Genomic DNA, 21,877 nt, shown 5'->3' with positions numbered 1-21,877 from the left:
GACCTCAGTTGAAGCAAATTCAGACGTTTTTCTGAAGAGATCTGACGCCTCTTGCTGTAGACATGGGAAGATGATTTCCCTGTATTTTGTGGCCACGTACACCTGTGTGTGACTTCTGTTCTAGAGACTTCCTCAGCTTGTGCTTCAAGTGCTATGAACTTAGCTTGCTTTGTAAGTCTCAGTCTTAAGATAAAAACACAGGTGAGATATGAAAGATGAACTGATTCTAGGTGGTAAGAAAGTTGTTGATATGGTACAGGTGTGCTTTAAATCTGGGCTGCCATGTTGGTGGAGACTGGGGGAAGACACCGAATTTAATGTTCCCTGTAGCTACCTAGATGTGTTGATTACAGTTGGCTCTAAATATTTGGAGCTCATACTTCTCAAAGACCTTAACCACATCCTGTACCATGAAGTTTCCATGAAATAGAAAGGTTTGATTTCACTCCTGTAGAGAGCCCAAGAAATCCTGCTTCCCAACAAGCTTATCATGGATGTTTTTGGGCCTCCTTGATCAGATGATGTGATGAGGCCCAAAAACATCCATGATAAGCTTGCTGGGAAGCAGGATTTCTTGGGCTCTCTACAAATTTATCATGTCTGTTTTCGGGCCTCCTTGATCAGATGATGTGGTTTAAACAGCTTTTAAAGTGTCCATAGAAGAATTTAAAACCCTGCCACACTCTAACATTTTTTTCCAATTAGTTTTTAAATGTGTTTTCCCCAGTTTTTACTCTTGACACTTGAAATGTCAATGAAACATCTTTGCAAAAATATCAAGTTGAAAAACTATTTGTAGCGGCTGCTAATAGCTGCCATTCTTGCAAATTCTAGAGGAAAGACATTAACTAAGAGTTTGATAAACATTATGTGAGGAACCATTGCAAAGCTAGGGAAAAAAAATTCAAGTTCCATATTTGACTTGTCCTTGCAGCCTTCCCTACATACTGGCATGCAGAATCTGGGCATTTTCTGGGCATTTCCCATTAAGTCCACAGATCTTGTCGGTTTCTGAACTGACTTTCACTTCCCAGTGCTATGTTGCACACAGATTAAAATGATATTCTGTTTGCAAAAGCTTTATCAGTCTAGCATGTGAGCTCCAAAACATAGATGAGATGTTTTACGGGATGAGGGTTTGGGTTTTGCTCCTGCCAGCAGCTGCAGCGTGTTAGATGCTGGTTTCTGCATTGTACAGAGAAGCTGAAAGCCTCTGTGGCTGACCTTGGGCATTCACGTGGGTCTACATCAAATTGGATCAACATTTTGTGACACATCAGCACTGTTAGAAGTTCAGTGTCCCTGTCTCCTTTGCTGCTGAGAGAGTAGGAAGCATGGCCTGAGTTTTCCCAGGTCAACTGCTCTGTTCTTGTCCTTGACAGCAGCTGTGGCTATATTGGTAAACTGATGTTGAAGTGTTTGTGTTGAATTAAGTGCTCTCATTGGTGGTCTTCATAAGCAGTAAATAAAATGACAGGTCCCTGAGATAAAATTTTCCATTTTTCAAACACAAAGATGACTTTATCTTCCCGGAAGCTCGCATGTGGCACAGTTGTGCTGAGAAGTTGCTGGCATAGCATGGCTTTGGCCTCCTAGGTTAAGGTCCTTAGAATAATTTCCTCGTATAAAAATTACAGGAAGGAGACACAAGTGCTCAGTATTTTAAAATGTTTTTAGAGGAGGCTGTAACAACAAGGAAGTGACTACTTTAAAAAGCCCTAATTCTGCTCCAGGGACTACACTGACATTTAGGGCTGGAGTTGTATAAAAGTAGGGATGATTTCAGTGGGGAACTTCAGTCATTAGTTACAGAGAATTGGGAACAGTGCTGTAAACAATATTTCGTTTCATCTGGTTGCAGACAGTCCATTTAAAAAAAAAAGTTTTCTACAGAGTGGTTTTCAGTTCTTTGTTAGGGAATTGCCATTTAATGGGACATTCAGAACCCCAAAAAATCTCATTTCTGGTGCTTTTCACAGGGGAAGTGGGAAGTTTCTAAGTTGTCCAAAGGCAGATTTTGTAAATGTACCTCCTTCCCTCAGTTGCACTTTGGCTCAGAGCATCTTTTCTCAGTGGCTTTTATGGGAGGAAACATTCTTTCAGTTCTGCTTCTGCAGCAGCAAACCTTGGGGACATGCTAGGTGGTGGCTGTCTTGGTGGCATCTGCTGCAACACGTGGGCATCTGGCAGTCTGCTGTCTCTGGGTTAGCACTGGGACACTTTTGGAGAGTAAGGAACTGCTGAAGGTGAGGGTTTGTGTTGTGATCTAGTGTTCCAATAGTGCTATTCATGGAACAGAATATTGAAAATAGTGCTGAATATTTCCAACTTGATTTAAAAATACTAGTTTGTAGTTCCATGAGCACTTCAGAAGTTTGTATTTCAAATGTAGAAATTCTTATTTAGTGAGTATTTGGCTGTATAAGCAATTATGACTAATTGCTTTTAATAGTTCTGAAAAAATGCCATTATTTTATGTATTAACTATCTGAGAAGACCAAACACATCTTAAGAATCCTGTGTACTGTATTGGTTTTAATAGGTTTGTGTGAAAGGTAAAATAATGAGAACAATTTTCTATAGTCTTTTCTGGAATCCCTCAAACTTCTGCTGACACATTCATTAAAAATGTGCAAGGAAATCCATTGCTAAATCTTACATTTAAGCCTTTCACTATGTTCTTTTTCTATTTAATTTCCTTCCCCTGTTAGCTACCAGGATGTTTGTGTGTAAATACTTTTCCTGCCTGACTCATCCCAGAGTTGGAGGCCAGTGTTCAGATCATAGTCTCTTTTTCCACAGGGACTAATTCAGGCCACTTGGTTCATTAGAAATATGGAGTAGGAGAGGCTGCAAAGCTCTGGCAGCTTGCTCTTGTCTGATTTGAACACTTGTCAAGTTCACATTTTGTAGGTCCTTGGATGATTTGTTATACAAATGTTCAGACTAAAAGATCATGAAAATGCGTATGGCCTTCAAAAATAAAATAATTCTAACCAGGCAAAAAAGAAATTGAGAATTACCTCCAAATCCTGGTAATTTATCAAATGAAAAGTGAGTGGTTGGCATTTGTTTCAGCTGATGTGGTTGATATGACCCACTTTAGATTCAGTACCGCCAGATAATACTGTTAATATGAAGTTTTATAAGATTTCCTTTTCTCCATCCCCCTGCCAAATCCAAAAGCATCTGAATTTTGCTCAGGAGCATGAGCAGTATTGTTACGAATACTGGATTGTGGTGTTACTAAAGAAATTAGGAGGACGTAGAGGGGAAACTGTCCTCTACACAGAAGAACATTTGGTCTGTACAGACGTGCATCAGTGAAGGAACTTTTGGAAAGGTTGTGCAGGGAGCCAGGCAATGTAATGGGTGTTCAGCTTTGGACACTGAATGATTTGATTTGCTCTGAATATTGTCTCCGCACTGCTGGTTTTGTTCAGAGGCAGAATTCCACTCCAGCCAGACACCTTGCAGCAAAGGTGGCCACAAGGGATTTTGAAGTATTATTTTAGAGTATTCAACAAAATTGTCAAGCAGGTCCTTCCTGGCTTTGTTGATAAGCTGAGCTGCTAACTCCTACAAAAGCCAGGGTAACAGTTGGTTTCAGAGGAAACTGGATCATATTCCTTTTTCACACTGGCTTAAGGAAGGAGTGCATGAAAAGGAACTACTTCATGTGAGCAAGTCCAGTAGATATTGAGATCTTAAAATACCAGCAACAGAACTACACATTACAACTGATCCTTGAAACATAAGTGAGTGAATGGATTCCCATACAATTCCTCTGTTAAATCTTTGATACCAGAATGTGTCTGGAGAGGCAGTATGTTTTAGTAATTTCCTTATAAAGTTTTGATTTAGTATCTTATGTTGCATTTGGAAAGAGAAGTTAGGAAACTAAAGCAGAAAAATCACTGGTGACTGTTAAAATGAATTATATAATTAGTAATTATATGTCCTGTGCTCAATCTGGTTTTAATTTTGCTTTCAAACCAAAAATCCAATGAATCGTGTTTTCATGGAAGGAAGCAGATGCCTGAACAATTTAGAACAGATGCAAAATTAATGTAGAGGTGCCAATACCAGTATCGGTGGTCACTGCCAATATGAAATCCTAGTCTGTTTAAAAAAAAAAAATAATAAAGAAAATAAAGTGCTGACTCTTGTCAGTGTCTATGGTTTTCTAATCACATTTTTGTATTTTCCTCAAAGCTGCTTTCTTACAACCCCAACAGCGGAAATGTCCATTGTAGAAAATACTGTAAAACTGTTAGAGCACTTGTCATGGATCAGAACTAGAAGAGGAGGGGGGAAAAGTCTTTTACACAGTTTTTGAGGCCTGTTTCTAAAAATTCTTTTAAAAGGCAGTATTAAAGTAGTATGACACTTAAAATCAACTTTGTCTCTTTTGGGAAGTTAAAGTCAAAAGAGTACAAAAAATGAGGAACTGCTTACATAAGTCATAATTTCATTTGTGCTTGCTCTGCTCTTTCTAATTCCATTTTGAGGACAAAGAAGACTCAGTATTCTGCTAGTTGATATTAATTTTGTGTTCTTTTGTTTTATTGCTATAGTGGCAGTAACATCAGCACCTTTATTTAAAGAGCAGTACTTCTGAACTAACAAAATCCAGGGGTAGAACTTACACCCTTGAATTCCTGTGTTGTGCAGGCTTGCCTTTCCCCTCGCCTCGCTGACTGGGTTGGGATTAAGCAGAGAGGATGGGTTTGGGAGCTGGGACACAGATATTACTGTCCTTACCCAAGTTCCACCCTCCAGATGGTTCCATGAGGCACATGGAGGGACTTTTGTGGTTTCCTTTTTAGTGGAAGTTGTTGACTTCATTACAATGTGATTTTATTTCCATTGCGCCAGTTAATGTTTTCCTTCACCATCCCGTCTTGCCTCTGTCACATACTATGCAGTCTTCTCCCTTGACACTTAGCTGTTGGTCTGTCTGGGTGATCAGTACTTTGGTGTTCTGTGAGTATGCAGAAACAGCAAACAAAACAAAACCACCCCCTCTTGTACCTGCTCTGTTCCCTGCCCCTGGGAATACGTGTTCTTCTAATGTAAGTGTATAAATCTGTGCCAAGACCAGGATTTTTTGTTGGGTGGGGTTATTAAAGCCATGGTTTATTCTAGCTCAGAGTCATGTTTTCTAACCTTGTGTGTTTAAGCTAGCATTTAAAAATATGGCATTTTCTGATTTTTCTGAGTATGTTAAACTCTTAATATTCACCTAGTTTCTAGGAAGCTTCCACTTTGCACTTAAAGCCTAGTTAAATGCCAAGCTGTCTTTTGCTGTAGAAGCAGTAAACACAGAGGTGCTGTGCTTGTCTCCAGTATAACGGATGTGTTTTCTCTTGCTGACTCACCAGCAGACACAGTCTTTGTATATTCACAAAGAACTCATGAAGAGGACTTTAGGGACACCCACGTGTGCCATTGAGGCTAGGGAATATGTTGTAAGTCCGTGTATGGTGTGATCAGCCCATACCGTTGCTACACAGTCGCTAACCCCACTTACAACGCCATCGAAGTGTGCTGTGGAAATGTGCTTTGTAAAAGATAAAAGGAAAATTTGGCAGAAAGGCAAGTTGCAGCTTACTGTGTTATGTGCAGGAAAGGTATGTCTGCTAGTCCTGGAAATGCTGAAATTGGCACAATTAAAGTGGCTGGACCTGTGAAATTCAGAGTAAGTACTACAAACAGGTTCCGTGCGTTTATTCTAAATTATTTTATGAATGCAGTCTTGAGCATCATGAGCCAACCCCTGATTTACAGCAGCGCAGTGATGTGTTCTGTGCTTCGGTCGTGGAGCACTCCCCAGAGCTTTCTGAAGCTTCCCTGAACTCTCTGTATTGATGATAGTTCATGGAATCAAGATATATGACCTCTAAATCTGATACCCGAATAAAGCAGAGTATGGGAACATTATTACAGGACCACGAAGAAACAAAATTATCTCTTGGTTGTATGGCAGTCCAGTGATTTATTTCAATCCAGTTTTCTGTAAGTGAGGTTAGTGTCCGTGACTGTCCAATAACACATGGACTTGCTGGCTTTCATGCTCTCTCATGTGTTATTGAAGCTTGTGGCTCTTAGGCTCTTCATTTTTTTTTCCCTGCAAGACTAAGCTAGACTTGTTTTAAATTGGCAGTTTGAAACAGATTTGCTCATGTAATTTATTCTATTATCTGGGGGGAAAAAATACCCCTGTACTACCAGGAGCTGTGAGCAAGTTTCTAGCTGTGAAAACCCAAGAGAATGGGCAAAAGTAGTTATTTAGTATTTAATGCAGATTTATTTTCAGTCTGCTTATGTTTGTTTATAGAAACTGAATTGCTGTAATGTAAATTTATGAATACGTTTCAGAAATGGAAAACTGTGAATATGACTTATTTCAGCATTTCATTGTTTCCACTCTATGATCTGCTTTGTTATTTGTACTGGTTATAACAATCCCTGATGTACTATTTGGAAATGCTATTAATAAGTTCTCTATTTTTGTCATACTTAACAGCCTAAGAATTTGGCATCCAGTGTCTATAATCCCTTTCAAATTTGCTGGATTTACAGCAAAAGAATAGTCTTGATGCAGATGACTGTTTGCAGTAGTATAGTGCCTTTAGAGTGAGTAGTGTTTAGAAACTAGCGCATGTAGCATACATTTGTGCCTTTTATAGAGTGCTTCATAGGTAAATATTTATTCTGCACCATGAGTCTTGTCTGTATATACGTACAAGGATCTCAGTTTGTGCTGATCATGTCTATGCTAAAGTTCACAGGAATGCTAAAGCAGTTCTGCAAGCAAAAGCTGCCTACGCTGAGTTTCTTCAGCGCCGTATTTTAGCTCATTCTTTCTATTTCCTGTACGATTATTCTCTCAAATGGATTGGTTTTGTTTGCTTTTTTTAATGACCTTGTAGCTGAGAATGGATTTCTTCATTACACTGTGATTATTATCATGTGTTTACTTCCTAATGGACTGAACTTCAGAGGGAAGTTTAATTGCTGCATTGTCACTGAATGCATCAGTTCAAATGGAATATTTTGTTACTTATTTCAAGGTCATTTCCTTGAGTGGTTGGCGTGGATAACTGTAGAAATTCTGGTAACTAATGATAATTGTTATTTTTGAAAAAATTATATTTCTTTAAATCCATTCCTAAAGAACTATGCCTTTGCTAAAAATGGAGCATCTGTTTGAGAGCACTGTACCTGGGAGCTGTTGGCAGTGAAAAAACCTGAGAACTCTTGAATGGAAAGATCTTCAGAAGTCTCCCAGTACAGATCATTGCCTGCAGTGAGAAGTGTTTTCCAACTTTGACTTCTAACACCAAGCACACACATTTATGCACTGACACATTTGTGATGTAGTAGGAGACGTTTCGCAACTGTCCCCCAAAGAGCTGGTACGACAGGCACAGTGCAGGTTGCTGGAGGAGGAGGCTGGGTAGAGTTTTGATTCTCTGTTTAAGATTTGGCTTTAGATCTTGAACGCCAGCTAACTTGTGATGGTCAGTCTCCCTATCTCTTGGAAAACCTTCTGAATTGCAGCTGTTTTAACATCTTGCAACACTGGAAGAGGTAATTTTGGTGGTCGGCTGCCCGGGCACATTTGTTCACTTGGCAGTTTCTGAGGCTTTCTAGCACTGTTGAGAGCTGTATGTGCAAGTGATGTAGAGGCAAACCATGCTGCTGTGTAGGCTCTGCAAGCATACACTTCTTTTTAGTCTTTCTTTCCCAGTGTAACGAAAAGATAGTGTTTTGGCTCTGTGCCAGGAAATGTGGTAACCTTTGAAGAATTAGATCATGTGTGTCATTTAAGGAGCTTGAATAATGTCTTACCATGCTGTCATAGAATCAATTTGGTGTAAAGAGAAGAGATTTTTGCTGTTTTTTTCTCTTCCTTGGTCCTGACCTTGTCTGACTGTAAAGCCAAAGTACATTTGAGACTGAGTTTTTGTTTTTGAGTTATTCAAGAACACGAAGTGACTTTATGTGACTGCCCGGACAGCACTGTACGCAATCAACAGGGATATTTCAGGGGTGTTGTCCTTTGGACTTGGTCCTGAGAGCTAGGAAATCACTGGAGTTTGCTGGAGATCCCATCATACTTATTGCAGCTGGTGACCAAGGGCAGTACCGTAGCAATTCTCTGAGGCTTGCCCAGGTGTTAGCCCCCTTCTCTTAAGCCCTTGCAGAAAGGGGCTGGTGCTTGTGACTGCATTTCAGTTTTGAGCTGAAGTGACTTGCATGCATTTGCAAGTTCTGAGGTTTTTCCACTTCAGAGGTGTTACAGTAATGCAAAAAAATCTCTGTAGTTGTAGCTGCTGTAAATAAGGCAACCCAGGCCAGGTTTTCACCTGCAGTGCTAAAGCACGTGTGCAGAGGTACAACACTCTCTTCCATTTCTGCTTCTGGCGAGGAAATGGCAGCTGACTGATGATGCTGGCCCATCTTGTGAACTTTTGCACAGATCTGTTAGTGTTACCCATTTTGCCTTCCAACAGCAAGGGGATTGTGTGTCATTTTATTGTAACATCAGTCTGAAAAAGTTCCTCTCCTACTGATGCACTGTTGTTTTTTCTCTTTCTCCCCCCACCCTATATCTCTCCAATTTTTACATGAAGCTTTCTCTCAAGCTGGTAAGCACATTTACAGCATGTCTGTCTTGTGTTTTAATCACAGCTTTCTGTGTGTGTTTTAATGTGCACTGTGCTGCATATGACATGACACTGAAATTAACATAATTTCTTCTTTGTGTTTGCTTTTTTTGATATTTATCAGATAACTCTGAATACACAAGTCTGGAGTCTAATAGAGGTGATCAGAATTCAGTCTTTCTAATCAGCTGCTAAAAAATTAACTCTAATATATAGTTTAGTTTTCACTTTTATAATCTAGGGCTATGAAAATGTAGAAAAACAGTATTGAGTAATTCTGCTACTGTATATGTTAAAACATTTAAAGAAAAAAAAAAGTCTCTGTGCTTGCTGGACCTTTTCCAGAGAGAAATGCATGTGTCTTGTGTAACATAGCTGCAAAGTTTGCTTTCCGTGTCCAGGTATTACTGGAAAACTGCATTGTCATCACCTACATTTTACAGCCCTATGTAGTCCTTCAGAATAACTAATAATGACATTAATTAAAGTTCTGTAAACCTTAACCAACAAGGTTAACTCAGTCTGATATTAATTTGCAAATAGAGATACATATATGTGTGTGTATATATATATATGAATCCTCAATATATATATATATATATGAATCCTCAATTCTATCTTGGATGCAGCTGGGAAGGTTTCTTGAACTATGGTAAGATAATAAGTTACTGAGCTGGAAAGGGAAAGGCTGAACATATTTGGGAAAGCAAATTATGTGCTGATCTTCACACTCAAGGTACGGTACTGCTTGAGATACTCCACACCTTGATATATGTTCCTGACAACTTATCTACATTCCTTTGCCCTTTGTGAGCCCAGTCACAAGGAGAATGCGACTGACTGACCCACTTCATGCCAGCATGCAAGAGCCACAAGTGACTGATTGCAGTTTTGGAGAGCTTTGGAGGATCTGCAGTAGCACCTTAATGGCATTCTTACTCCACACTAGTCGGTGCCTTTAGGTGCTCTTCCTCCCCAGCGCTTACGTGTTCTTGGATACATCATTGTGGACCTGTTTGATTCCTAGCAGCTTATTCAGAGGAAATGCATGGTCTGTGAAAGCTACCTGCTGCAGCTCTGGAGGTTTCAGGTCCTGCTGCAGCTCTGGAGGTTTCAGGTCCTGCTGCAGCTCTGGAGGTTTCAGGTCCTGCTGCAGCTCTGGAGGTTTCAGGTCCTGCTGCTGCTCTGTCAACACAGTGACTTACTTGGGCTCCATTAGCAATATTGCTTCTCACTGAAGACCTGTGGTGGGCCTGAGGAATGATGGAAATCTGTAGCTTGCAGACCTTGTTCTTTTGCCTGGTAGTCCCATGCATTTATACCAGGGATTTCCATTTGTTGTTTTCCCAGTCACAGTGCTAGTCTGTTGTGTAGGATTAAATCCTCCCAAAATAAATGGCCTTTCCCCCAGAATTGGCACAAATCAGAAAGATGTGCAGAGAGGGCTGAGACCCGTGTGCGCCTCGGGGGAAGAATTCGGCTTGTTTGTAACTTCATCTTGGATCCAAGCTGTACAAGAGACAAAACTAGGGCTGATAAACCTTATGCTCTCCCCCATATGTAGCTTCAGCCCAAAACTGATCCTAACACAGGCTCTTTTTTTCACAGTCCTTAATCTTGGGACAATTTGCATCCTAAATCCCAGTATCTTTATGCAAGGAAATCTAGTGAGCACTGGCTCTGCTGCTCCTATGACAGTACATCAAAAATAGCACAGATTTTCCCCCTCACCTCACTGTGGAAGCATTTCTGGAAAATGTAGGCAGTGTTTACTACTTGAGAGATAGCCCAGGTGTGTTTTTGCTTGAGTGCATGAAATGTGCCCAACACATGAAAAAATTGCTCCTTGACTGTTCCTTTTGGAAGAGGAACTGTAGCTTCTGTTACGATGGGAAATTATTGAGCATGGAATAAAGATCTGAGTGAGATCACCTCCTAGTCTCAGGCATGCGTTTCTATGTGACACTAATGCTTTGGTCTGAAGCATTGTGAACAAAGATACTGAATTAAGTCCAGCCTAGAGCTCTTGAGTGAAGCTGATAATCGAAAAGAAGATGCTTTTCCAAATGTGTTTGACGACGTGTATCGCATTCTTCTAGTGTATAACTGGGGATATTTTCAAGCGCATCTGTCTCTTCTGCTTAAGAATTGAGAATATGTTGTATAGTCTTTCCTGTAAGTGCTTGCTTATTTACAAAGCTACATCTAGATGCTTTGCCTTAAAAAGCTATGTATGGCTTTAGTGTGTAATTATCTGTAAAATATATTGAACTACTTTCATGTCTAATGTGATACGGGAGTTAATATCAAGCAAAATATTGTCATTAAAGAATGAATCAATATAGATCTCTCCTGTACCATGTACAGCAGATAATGTAAGCACTGCTGTGATTTCATGTAGTTAAAGTTTCAGAATGAGTAATTTTCTTAGTTGTTCCTTCATTTTTCTTAAATTTGCTTTCTCATTGTCTCACAAAATAGAATTTTAAGTGCATTATTACACAGATGATCAAGGCTTAACTAGATGCATTTTTTTACAGAAAATCAATATGGCAGCAAGTTAATTAGGTTTGGCTGTTCTGTTATTTTGAAATGGCTAGACCAGAGGAGAAGATGACCTGTCTGTAGTTGTCCTCCATCCCTCTAACACCCACACACTTTCTTTCTAAACAGCTTGTTCTGCAAATGCAGAAGAAAGAGCACACTGTCTCAGAGCACATTCAGTGCAGAGCTGAGAGGGTCTAATGGGCAGCTTTTGTGGCAGAGAGATCTGGCATTTTAGTAAGACTAATGTTTCAGCTGTGCTCACAAGCTTTCAGTAAGCTGCTGGGCTATTGAATTTGGTTACTCAGCTCTGTGTTTTTAACCTTTTCTCCCATAGGCCAATATTCCCCCTTAGAAATCAGATGTGGAATGAGCAGAAACCAAACCAAAAAAACCTGTAAAAATTCAAGATAATGTACAAGAACCTCATTCCTTTATGATGCAACTAATAATTGATGTGTGTTCAGTATAACCCAACCAAACTGTCCCCCTTCCCCTCCTACAAGATAAAAATAGGTGGTACTTTGAAGAAAATAGTATGGATGTATTTTATATGTCATCTATCTGCTATATTAAATTGAGGCAACCAAGAAGAAGCATAGCAGTTTGAAGGCAGAAAAGGGGTTTTCAAGCAGAATCACACAAAGGTAACCACTGTGGTCTTCAAATGTCTTCCTCTGTTATGGTTTCATATTGATTGATTCTGTGGCTTTGATAGAACTCCTGATTTTTATGCTAGAACAAGCAAGAGAGGAAAAATTGAGAGACTTGGACATGGAATGCGGATCCTGGAAAGTATGCAGCATGGTTTGAAATTGCAGCATGCCAGAAGAAGAGCTTCTGTTACCTTAGTGCTTTCAGGAGTCTCCTGACATAAATTAACCGTATTGGACCAATGCAGAGCGAGCCAGCTATTAGTAGAGTACATGAGAAGTGTGACTGTGACACAGGAGTAAAAGCTAAAGACTGCTGCTTTTATGAGGATGCTGTTTGTAGCAGAGTAGGGGAGGGCAGGAAAAGTCAGCATGAGAATGGAACTCTGTTAAATAAAATCTGATTGTAATTATGGATAAAAATAGCTTCTGTGCTTTGCCGTTGAATTCTGACATTCTTTAGCTGGTGATCTCCCATTAGCCATTTGGTATGAAAGTGGGATGTGATCCTGAGATTATTCCTAGGGCATCCAGATTGCCAACAGATAACTCTCAGTACAAATAATAACAATGCTTCAGACCATTGTAATTTTGCACAGGCTTTTGTGAGCTGGTTTCAAAATGCAATTCTGAAGGGTTCTTTTAGGTTCTGATTTTTCTTCTTTTTTCTTCCATTTCACTCTGTGCAGGGAGCAGGGCCAGAGGACTTCAGCAATCTCCCACCTGAGCAAAGAAGAAAGAAACTTCAGCAAAAAGTTGATGAATTAAACAGGGACATTCAGAAGGAGATGGATCAAAGGTATGTCACCCCCCTCCAATGAAAAATGAAATAGGTGGTCTCATATAAGAGAAGAAGTAATATATAATTAATAATATATAATTCTATTAATAAAATAGAAGTAATATATAAGAGAAAATAAGGACAAGGTTCTAGGTTTGTTTAAGTTACTGTTCAAAGTAAAAAAGAACCAAAGGATACATATGGCTAAAAACACCTGGCAGATGCAAGGCTCTGCACAACTCGGATTCTGAAATCAGTTATTTAATTTTGGCTGATGCAGGTCAGAGCTGGGGCAAAAGCTGGCTTTCTTTTTTTTGCCATTCTCCCACCTCAGTGTAATGCTTTTCCTGCTTTTGGAATTGTGAGAAGATCCTAGGATAAGGATGGGAATTATATAAATGAAGCAACTAGAGACAATTTTTCCTTCTGTCTTGGGCTTTCATGGGAGAGAGCAGCAGTTTAATTGTGAGCCAGACAAGGATTGCAGTTAGATATGCTAGGTTTGTTTCTTGATAGAGCCATTCCTGAGAGTGGTTTTTTTTTTAGGAAAGAACAGGATGTAAATGCAGCCTCAGTCAGAGGTACAATCATAGACCCCTCAGCATGAAGCAGAGTGCCTATTACTGTATGATGGGCATGGCTAGATCCCAACAAGAGAGGCTATTAGGAGCATGATAACATCATCAACAGTGCCGATTGATTGGTGTGTATCTTAAGGCTCTCTGATCTGTAGCTTACATTTCCTGGAAGCAAGAAGATAATGATTCCTGTGCTTTTGTGGATGCTTTTTCTACAAAGCTGCATTCATCATTCTAGTTGAGAATAAGGCTATTTTAGTTACACATTTTTTTATTGATCCTGGCAGCCTGTATTTGTTGATTTGTGTTTCTTCACATTCTGCAGTTGCATTGAAGATTGATTATGTTATGTTTGCAAGAGACAGAACTTTTCTTCCCTGAATAATTTAACAACTTAGCCTCTCTGGTACTAGTCTGTCCCTAAATATTGCTTTACATTTGTACAGATGTGCCTACATTTTCTGCAGACTTGCTTTGAAGAACATGTTTATTTGGTCTAGTAACCCAGACTTTCTTCTTTATGTTTTATATCATGAATAAGAAAGGAAAACTGCATGTGATTATATGATTTCCCATTGCTTTGTGCTTTTTGCCCTCTGTGGTAACTTAGCATTTGTCTCTGTGCAGATTTTCCTTTCTGCTCTGTATTGATTCTGAGGTAACCCAATGTTAAAATTGTATGTGAAATCAGAGCAAAATTAAGTTATTTTAATTGTAATATATGACTGAGGGATTAACAACAGCAGTTAAATAAGAGTTTAAAAAAAAATAGTAATAATCATGACTCATATGTTTGCAATATTGTCCCTTAGGGCTTCAACCACAGAGCAGTCCCACTTCCTTACCACCCACACTTTTTCTCCCATTTTCTGTGCACACAAAGCAAGGGCAGGCACAGGATTGCAATTGTCAAGAGTTCGGTGGGAAACTCGAAAATATAAAGAGCGTTAACTTGAGTCGTGGGACTCGCATTAACCTTTCTTCCCCCCAAGTAATGCCTAGAGAAAAGCTGAATAACTGTGCCAGTAATACAGGAAATCAGCTTTTAAGTCCACCCTTCTCTAAGCTCTTAAATGTTCATCATGCAGATAACTTTTTTTTTTCTTTAAGTTCCGCCTCAACTTGACTGAGGTCAAAGGCAGCGCACTGCTGTCATTGAGAGCTCCACAGGCTTTCCTAGGGGAGCTCATGAAGGGATGTACTGCATTAGTCTTGGCCTTACAGTCCCACATTCATCATAGCAGGATAACATCTCTGAAACCCTAGGCCTTTGGCATCTGGGTTGATAAAAAACACAGTCTAGGAAAAATGCTGTAGAACTGAACAGGATGTGGGGTCGCATTATGTGGCCTAAGGTCCATCTGTCACTGTGCTGTGACAAATGCAAACCATCTGGATTTAGCATCGTTTTAAGAAGTGTGAAATAAATATCTTACAAATTATTTGGGTTGCAAAAGACAAACTGCAACAGGCAGAGTGAGAATTTCTGATTAGCACTCCATTTTTATTATGAGTATGTCCACGTCCAGCTCTTTGTCCCCATTCCCCAGCTGGATTTCAGCCCATGATGCAGAATAATGTTGCAACTGTTTGTCTGTTCCCCAAAAACTTGGATGATATTAATCTAGAAAGTTGAAGCTGTCATTTGTTGCAATGGTTGCAGAGGGATTTTTTTAATTATTATTTTCCCCAGGGTTAGCAAGTAGATACTGTAGTACTAAATAAAAGAGTGTGTCAGGCTAAAAGTCAATACCAAATGCCTCCTTTTGCCTTGCAAAAGGCCACTGTCCAAGAGTTCAGTTGTTTTTCTGCTGGGATTCTTCAAGCAGAGCACGTGGAGCTTGGGCTAAATCTGTTGTGTGCTTGTACCGATGCAGCACATCTCTGTAGCCTCACGATCTGCTAGTGAGGCTCCTCCTGCCAGCTTCGCTCACGTGAACAACCCTCAGCTGCCTGTAGAGCAAGGACATCCCTCTAATCATAGAATCGTAGAATGGTTTAGGTTGGAAGGGACCTTAAACATCATCCAGTTCCAACCCCCCTGCCAGCAGCAGGGACACCTTCCACTAGACCAGGTTGCTCAAAGCCTCATCCAGCCTGGCCTCTAATGTCTGAAGAGTTTGGCTTGTGCACAATGTCTCTGTCATGTCACGTTGTAGGTAAAGGTGTCACTTTTTTTGTCCTTGACAGTGTGAATTCTCTTTTGACAAGTGATTTTACTGTTATTTTTTTAATAACAGGGCAGAAGCCCCTGTCTGGAAGTTCTCAGTTACCTTTGTAACAGATTAGGCTGGAACCGCAGAGTAAAGAACGGGCAGTTTATTCTTTCATTTGCCTGCATTTAGAGAAAGAGATTTGCCCCCAGCCACACTAACCTTACATGTTTTATTTTTCTTCTGTCTCTCAGAGATGCCTTAACGAAAATGAAAGATGTGTATATCAAGAACCCACAGATGGGAGACGCAGCGAGTGTGGACCAGAGATTAGCAGAGCTTGGACAGAACATTGAAAAGTTGCGATTAGAAGTTCAGAAATTTGAGGTATGGGAAGAGACACTTCAGTAAAAAGTATCTTGGCATATGATCAGCTCCAAGCAGATGCTTCATTGCTTTTCCAGATGTACTGATGCATTTTCTTACTCTGTATGGGGAAGTGCTACTTAAGCACTTGCATTAATTGAGATCTTTGAGCCTATTTGTTTAACATAAATATGCACCATCTCTTGTGACTATCAGCCGACAGTCCTGCTGTTTAATTTGCCATAGAAAGCAAATTGTGCTAAATGGAGGATAAGAGAAAATGTAATGCTCTCTGAACTGCCCAGAGGGGTTCAGATGCTTATTGAATTAATTAAATAATTTGAAGCATCACATTACAGATGTCTGTGGAAAATCAGGAACATAAATGCAAAGCACCATTTATAGTCTAACAGCAAGACAGAATGCATCAGGTGAAATATGTTTTAAGGAATAGACTGCCATTAACAGGAAGCATCTTGGAGATACAAAATCTCAAGAGCATAAGGAGTATTTGGAATATATGAGGCCATTATAATTACACGAGAAGTATTAAAGGGCCGAGAAAAAGACTTCACTCTAAGTTACACTGTGTACATAAACAGATAACAGCCCGTTAATTTTAGATGTTTCTTACAGTTGTTGTCTTTATTATCCATTGCTTTCTTACCCATTTGAAAATCACTGAGTCTTTCATTCTCTGCAGTTTTAGTCCTCTTGCATTCAGCTGTCACTGAGATTGCTGTTTCTGGTGTTATTGAGAGTACTATAAGCTGCCACATGTCTCTACTTTATTGTGACTACAACAGCAGCATCTCCCAACAGCTGTTGTTAACTGCTTCTTGTTGTTAACAGCTGTTGTTAACTCCAGGTCATGGTGTTTTCAACACCCAGTGTCAAAAAATAATCAAGTTTTTAATAAGTGTGTTTTTTGGCAAGACCAATAGATTTAATACACACTTAAAGTACAGAATCGATACCCTCTAACATCTGCAACTCAAAGGAGTTTACAGTCTGGTTTTAGTTCCATAGTCTGAATGTCAAATAAAACACAACAACGTAAAAGCAACATATCCCATTGGAAGTTGAAGCAAGAGAGATGTGAGAGACTGCTCTCCCCTTGCAGGGCTGGCTGGCTGAGGTGGAGGGCAAGCTGCCCATGTGGACTGAGCAGGCCCGGCGGCAGAGCGGACTGTACGAAGCCCAGAACACTTCAGCAGTGAACAGCTGTGCTCAGGACCGGGAGAGGTACAGTATCTGTACAGAGCTGGCCTGTTCAGACTGGCACCTGGAACCGCTTTCCTTAGCTTATTAATCAGGAAAACTGAAGCTCTGCAGCATTCAGAAACTTACTCTGTAAAGGCAGGCACTCCAGGAAGTGCCCGATTTTAGCATAAAGATCCCAACTTGGAGCCACTTCTCTGAATATGATGAAATGTGTCATAGCCCCTACACTCAGTGTTGTGAAGGTGAGTGAGGTAGGTGCATTTTTTTACAGCTTTTGATGTGGAAAAATGTCTGGTCTTACCCATCACGCTGTGACAGCTGCTGATGGTAACAGCCAGTTCTGACTCTGCTTTGGAATTGCTGGGCTGCTCCAACTGCAGTTGCTCACCTTGCCTTAAGTGTCTGGTAACCAAGTCATTCTCCTTGCTCCTGAGACTGGTTGCTATAGTTGCTGTGTATTTTCCTCTCTTGAGCAGCCCAGATGGCAGTTACACAGAAGAGCAAAGTCAGGAGACTGAGATGAAAGTACCTGCAACGGATTTTGATGATGAATTTGATGATGAAGAACCACTACCCACCATAGGAACATGTAAAGCGCTCTATACATTTGAAGGTATCACTCAAATTTTACTCTTATTTCACTTACTGTTTTCTTTAGTTCATATGCCAAGGACAAGTGGGAAACCTTCGCTTAACACCTGCAGCACTTAGAGAAAGAAAGAGCAAGTGAGGCTCTGGCATGATTCTGTTTTGCAGAGAGGCAATAAGACAGTGATTTGTCTCCCTTTATGCAGGGACTCTGCAAGGAAAAGCTAAACTGATGTCAGGATCACATTCATCTGGTTGTGTACACACTGTTGTCTCCAGAATCATGTGCTCTTGTTCTTGCTGCTAGTGATGCAATGAAGGTTGCATCAGCATGTTGTCAGTGTGCCCTGAGCACTTCCCACTGCATCTGTGGTTCCCATTGTGTAGGACAGCCTAAACTCTGTGTTATTGTGTCTTTCAGGTCAGAATGAAGGAACAATTTCTGTAGCAGAAGGAGAAATGCTCTACGTAATAGAAGAAGACAAAGGTGATGGCTGGACACGAATCCGAAGGAACGAAGATGAGGAGGGCTATGTCCCGACGTCGTATGTTGAAGTCTATTTGGACAAAAATGCCAAAGGTGCTATGACTTACATTTAATACTATTATTATTACTTTATTTGCTTTCACAGAGATATCCAACCCCAAAACTGCTCTGTGTTGCAGATGGAGCCTTTAAAGAGTCTGTACAATGCCACAAGGTGCATTATTTTGTACATGGACTAATATGGCTTGCTGTACTGCAAAACCTGCTTTTTGTTGCTCAGAGAAGGATAGTGTGGGAGACTGTAAAACTAGAGGGGAAATGCAGCCTTTTCTAGACAGTGCTTGTTCAACTGTCACTGCCATTGCATGCCCCATGTAGTGCAGGAAACACAAAGCCATTTGGAATAACATGGGCTCTCCTCAGATACCTAGGTGGCATCTCAGACACATTCACAAGCCAGCTGTTTGTCCCAAACTGATTCAGTGGAATGTTATATAGGAAATATTTAGACTGCTATTTTGTGTCTGTGAGGTAGCTTTTTAGAGCCTTATGTGTTCTCTGGACCTTTTGGATTGGCACCTTGGTCATCATTTAGTTGGTGTGTTTGGAAGGGGAAGGAGAGATTTTGCCAAAACCTGTCTATGCAGCACTCGGTGGTCCTTGATAAATTAGTAAAACATTAAGAAAGATCCTCTATTCTTTCCCACCTTGATACACTTCAGAAGAGGTACTTGCTGTTTCAGATGACCATAACTAATGGTTTAATCTTTTGCTCATACAAGATCTATGGAGACATTCAGAGCTTGGACTCTGCAATCTTCTGTTCTGTTGTTGCTTTTAATTCCTCACAAATAGGTGTGTTGTACATATAAGGAGTGCTGCAGGGGAATCCTGCATAGAATATGTGCTAGCAGCGTGAACACCTGGTAATGGAATGCACTGGGAAATCAAAAGATTTTAGTCCTGTTTCAAATCAGGGTGTGTTTGAAGTCCACTGCTGCATAATTTATGCCTTTTTTTTTTTTTCAGTCACTTAATCCTTCATCTTATTGTTGTTTCCCAGACTTTAGAGTTCTTGGTGTGAAACAAACTGCCAATTTAAAAGAAAACTGAACAATTCTTATTGGAATTTATGGACAGTAGGAAGAGAAACAAACACTATAACTCGATCAGTTCACTGTCTTGAATTCGGTATTAAACAGTGCAGTGCCTTGTCTGCTGCAGATTAAAGTCTGGGGTCTTGTTTTATTTTGCTGTAGTACTTTAGGTTTATGTTTGTGTTGGCAAACACAGGGTCAGTTGAGATGCAAACGAGTGCAAAAAGCTCAGCTGCTCCATTGGCTTTTGTTAACCTTGGAAAGAGGAATGTGGGTTGTACCTTCTCCTTCGTAGTGAGAGCAAGGCAGAAAGCTCAGAATGGAAGAACTCATCTCTTACCCCTGTTTCTTCTCCTATGGAGACTGGCTGCTTTGTGTGTGACAGTTGCTGAAAGCAACATTATTATTCTGCTGTAAAAATACCTTGTTCAGCAATGTGGGCTGGTTGAAACAGCTACACTAGTTGTGGCATCTAAATGTGTTTTAAGTAACAAGCACAGTTCCCCTGCCCTCAGACATGAAGCGTGTTCACATCAGCAGAACATTACAGCAAATCACCTGTTGGTGAGCAGAGCAGCAGGCTGGATGGGAAGTGAAGCAAAGCCTGTCTCTGGGTGGGGTGAGAAATCCTGACACAAACCTGCTAACTGAACTAGCAGAAGTTTGTCACTAATTTACCCTTCTGGAGAGAATATTGCAGCAGTATTGCAATAACCAGCCAGAAAATCATATTAGTGTGTTAGTGTTATTATGTAAGTTACTGGATGATGCAGAACAATCCTAAAATTGCAGCCTGTGCTGGGAGTGAAGCTGTTAGGGTTGCAGCCACTTTTGTAGCAATGATGGAAGTTTTTCAGATCCTTTTAAATTTTTCCATTAATTTTGCTGGACTTCAGGAACAAAATCAAATGTGTCTGAGAATAAATATCTAATGTAAAGGAACTTTACATATTTACTTCCTTTTTTTCTCAATTATCTGGTTAAAGAAAAGCTAAAAGAGAAATTTCCATAAAATGGCCCAGTGGCAGTATAAAGATTTGCAGGAAGTGCTGCTGTGTTTAAAAGACAAACTTTGTTGCAAGCTGCAAATTTTTCATTTGATTTTTAATATAATAGTAGGAGTGACTTTATTCAGTCCTTGAAACAGAAGCATTTTTTTTTCCTGCAGGTGACACTGTAAAGCCTAAAGCATTTACAAACTTGAGTAGTTCTTTTCTCTTTTTTTGGAAAGAAGCTCAAGCAGCTGGTAGCTTTAAATGTTAGTTGTGTGAAGGGTGGGAGCGTTCCCACCAGCTCCGAGTACATTTGTGACTCTTGGAGTCAGCAGAGTCAATTCTCTCCCAGACATACCTGCCTGACCAGGCTGTGCCAGTGCCGTGAGCCAGAGGCAGCTCTGCCCCCACGAAATGCACTTGCTAAATGCTTTGTGAAAACCTGCTTGGCAGCTGGTGAGCTTTTTCAGCCAGCTAAAGCCCGAGTTGTCAGAGCTCTGCTGCCAAACCTGAGATCAATAGGACAGGTAAGTTGTGTGCTGCAGTCGCCCTCCTGATCGTAGTCTTTGTGGCAGCCAAGCTAGGGCTGCGTACTCCTGCAAATACCTGTGTGAGGGCTGTTTGTAAAGTTTACAGTGGTACCTTCTTTCAGAGAGTGTTAGCAAACCCTGTCACAAAAAAAGAACAGTAATATCTATCTTGTTTTACCTTTTTTTTTTTTTCCAGATGTGTACAAATCACTTCAGAAAATCTCTGAGTAGGTTTGCATAGGCCTGTTCACCTTTTATTCTACTGGTTTGCTGCTACGGTTGTTTTAAGAGCTCTATTTCAGAAGGTTTTCTTTAGAAGAGATGAATGCACATGTCCTGTCTCCATCAATGAAAGACTCTGTTAGGTACCTGTTCACTCAGCTGATGCATGTATAAGTTCACCTCTTGAAATTTAAATGTGAGTCACTACCGATGAAAGTACTGGCCCAACTGTATGAATTTAGTTGTAAACAGCACTGTCCTTCCCAGTGAGAATGAGAGCCATTCTCTTTGCTATGTGTGCAGGAAACTATTATAAATGCTAAAAAACGTGCAGACTAAGAATTGGATCTGTTAGATGTAAATACATGTTTTGGGGTTTATGCCAGTTTCTGACTGCTAGGGGACAAGGAAGGAAACTCCTCTGTGCTCACATGAGTGCAGCTTCTTGCAGGGCTTTTCTGTGCCTGTCGAGTATCTGGTGCTGATGACTGTCAAACAGAGGAACTGGTGGGGCCTTTTTGCTCAAGACTGACCATACTGTGTTATTGAATATGGTACCTCATCATCTTGGGAACAAAACTGTCTTTCACTGAGGGATGTTGTGAAATAGTGTGATACACAAAAGAACTTGCATGAAATAACCGGCTTTATCTAAACTCTCTGTTGCACCCAACAAAAATGCCATGTTTCCTTCCACCAGACAGACTGGCTGTTTGGGTGTCATGCAAGGAATAGAGGCTGGTTTTTGATTTAAAAAAAAAAAATGTGGAGCCATGAGCTGGTTAACTTTTCAGCTCGTTTGCCACTGTGGGTCTGTTCCTCCTCACCTCCAGTTACACAAATAAATCCTTGTAGACAGCTCTGTGATTCTCCGTGTTGCAGCTCTGCTGTTTGCTGTAACCATTATGGAGAGCCTTGAGCTATAGAAATAAATAGGTAGAAGTTAACCATGCTGATGCACTTTTTATCTAGGATATATCTGTTTAT

General features: G+C 40.3%; 1 protein-coding gene across 1 annotated transcript in view; it reads left to right on the top strand.

The window, feature by feature from the left end:
• FNBP1 (formin binding protein 1) overlaps positions 1-21,022 on the top strand; it is a 65,855-nt gene extending 44,833 nt beyond the window's left edge. Inside the window, exons 11-19 of the mRNA XM_029086813.1 lie at positions 5,385-5,471; positions 8,643-8,657; positions 8,800-8,835; positions 12,562-12,671; positions 15,639-15,771; positions 16,874-16,995; positions 17,448-17,587; positions 17,984-18,142; positions 20,865-21,022. Of these exons, the coding sequence (XP_028942646.1) occupies positions 5,385-5,471; positions 8,643-8,657; positions 8,800-8,835; positions 12,562-12,671; positions 15,639-15,771; positions 16,874-16,995; positions 17,448-17,587; positions 17,984-18,142; positions 20,865-20,899 (837 nt within the window). The 3' untranslated portion in view covers positions 20,900-21,022. The remainder of the gene's footprint in view (positions 1-5,384; positions 5,472-8,642; positions 8,658-8,799; positions 8,836-12,561; positions 12,672-15,638; positions 15,772-16,873; positions 16,996-17,447; positions 17,588-17,983; positions 18,143-20,864) is intronic.
• The last annotated feature ends 855 nt before the right edge of the window (positions 21,023-21,877 follow it).

Source organism: Antrostomus carolinensis, unplaced genomic scaffold (genome assembly GCF_000700745.2).
Source record: "Antrostomus carolinensis isolate BGI_N321 unplaced genomic scaffold, ASM70074v2 scaffold3029, whole genome shotgun sequence".
NCBI classification, from domain to species: domain Eukaryota; kingdom Metazoa; phylum Chordata; class Aves; order Caprimulgiformes; family Caprimulgidae; genus Antrostomus; species Antrostomus carolinensis.
Note: the sequence above shows the minus strand (reverse complement) of the source record. Positions and strands in the feature narration are given on the sequence as shown.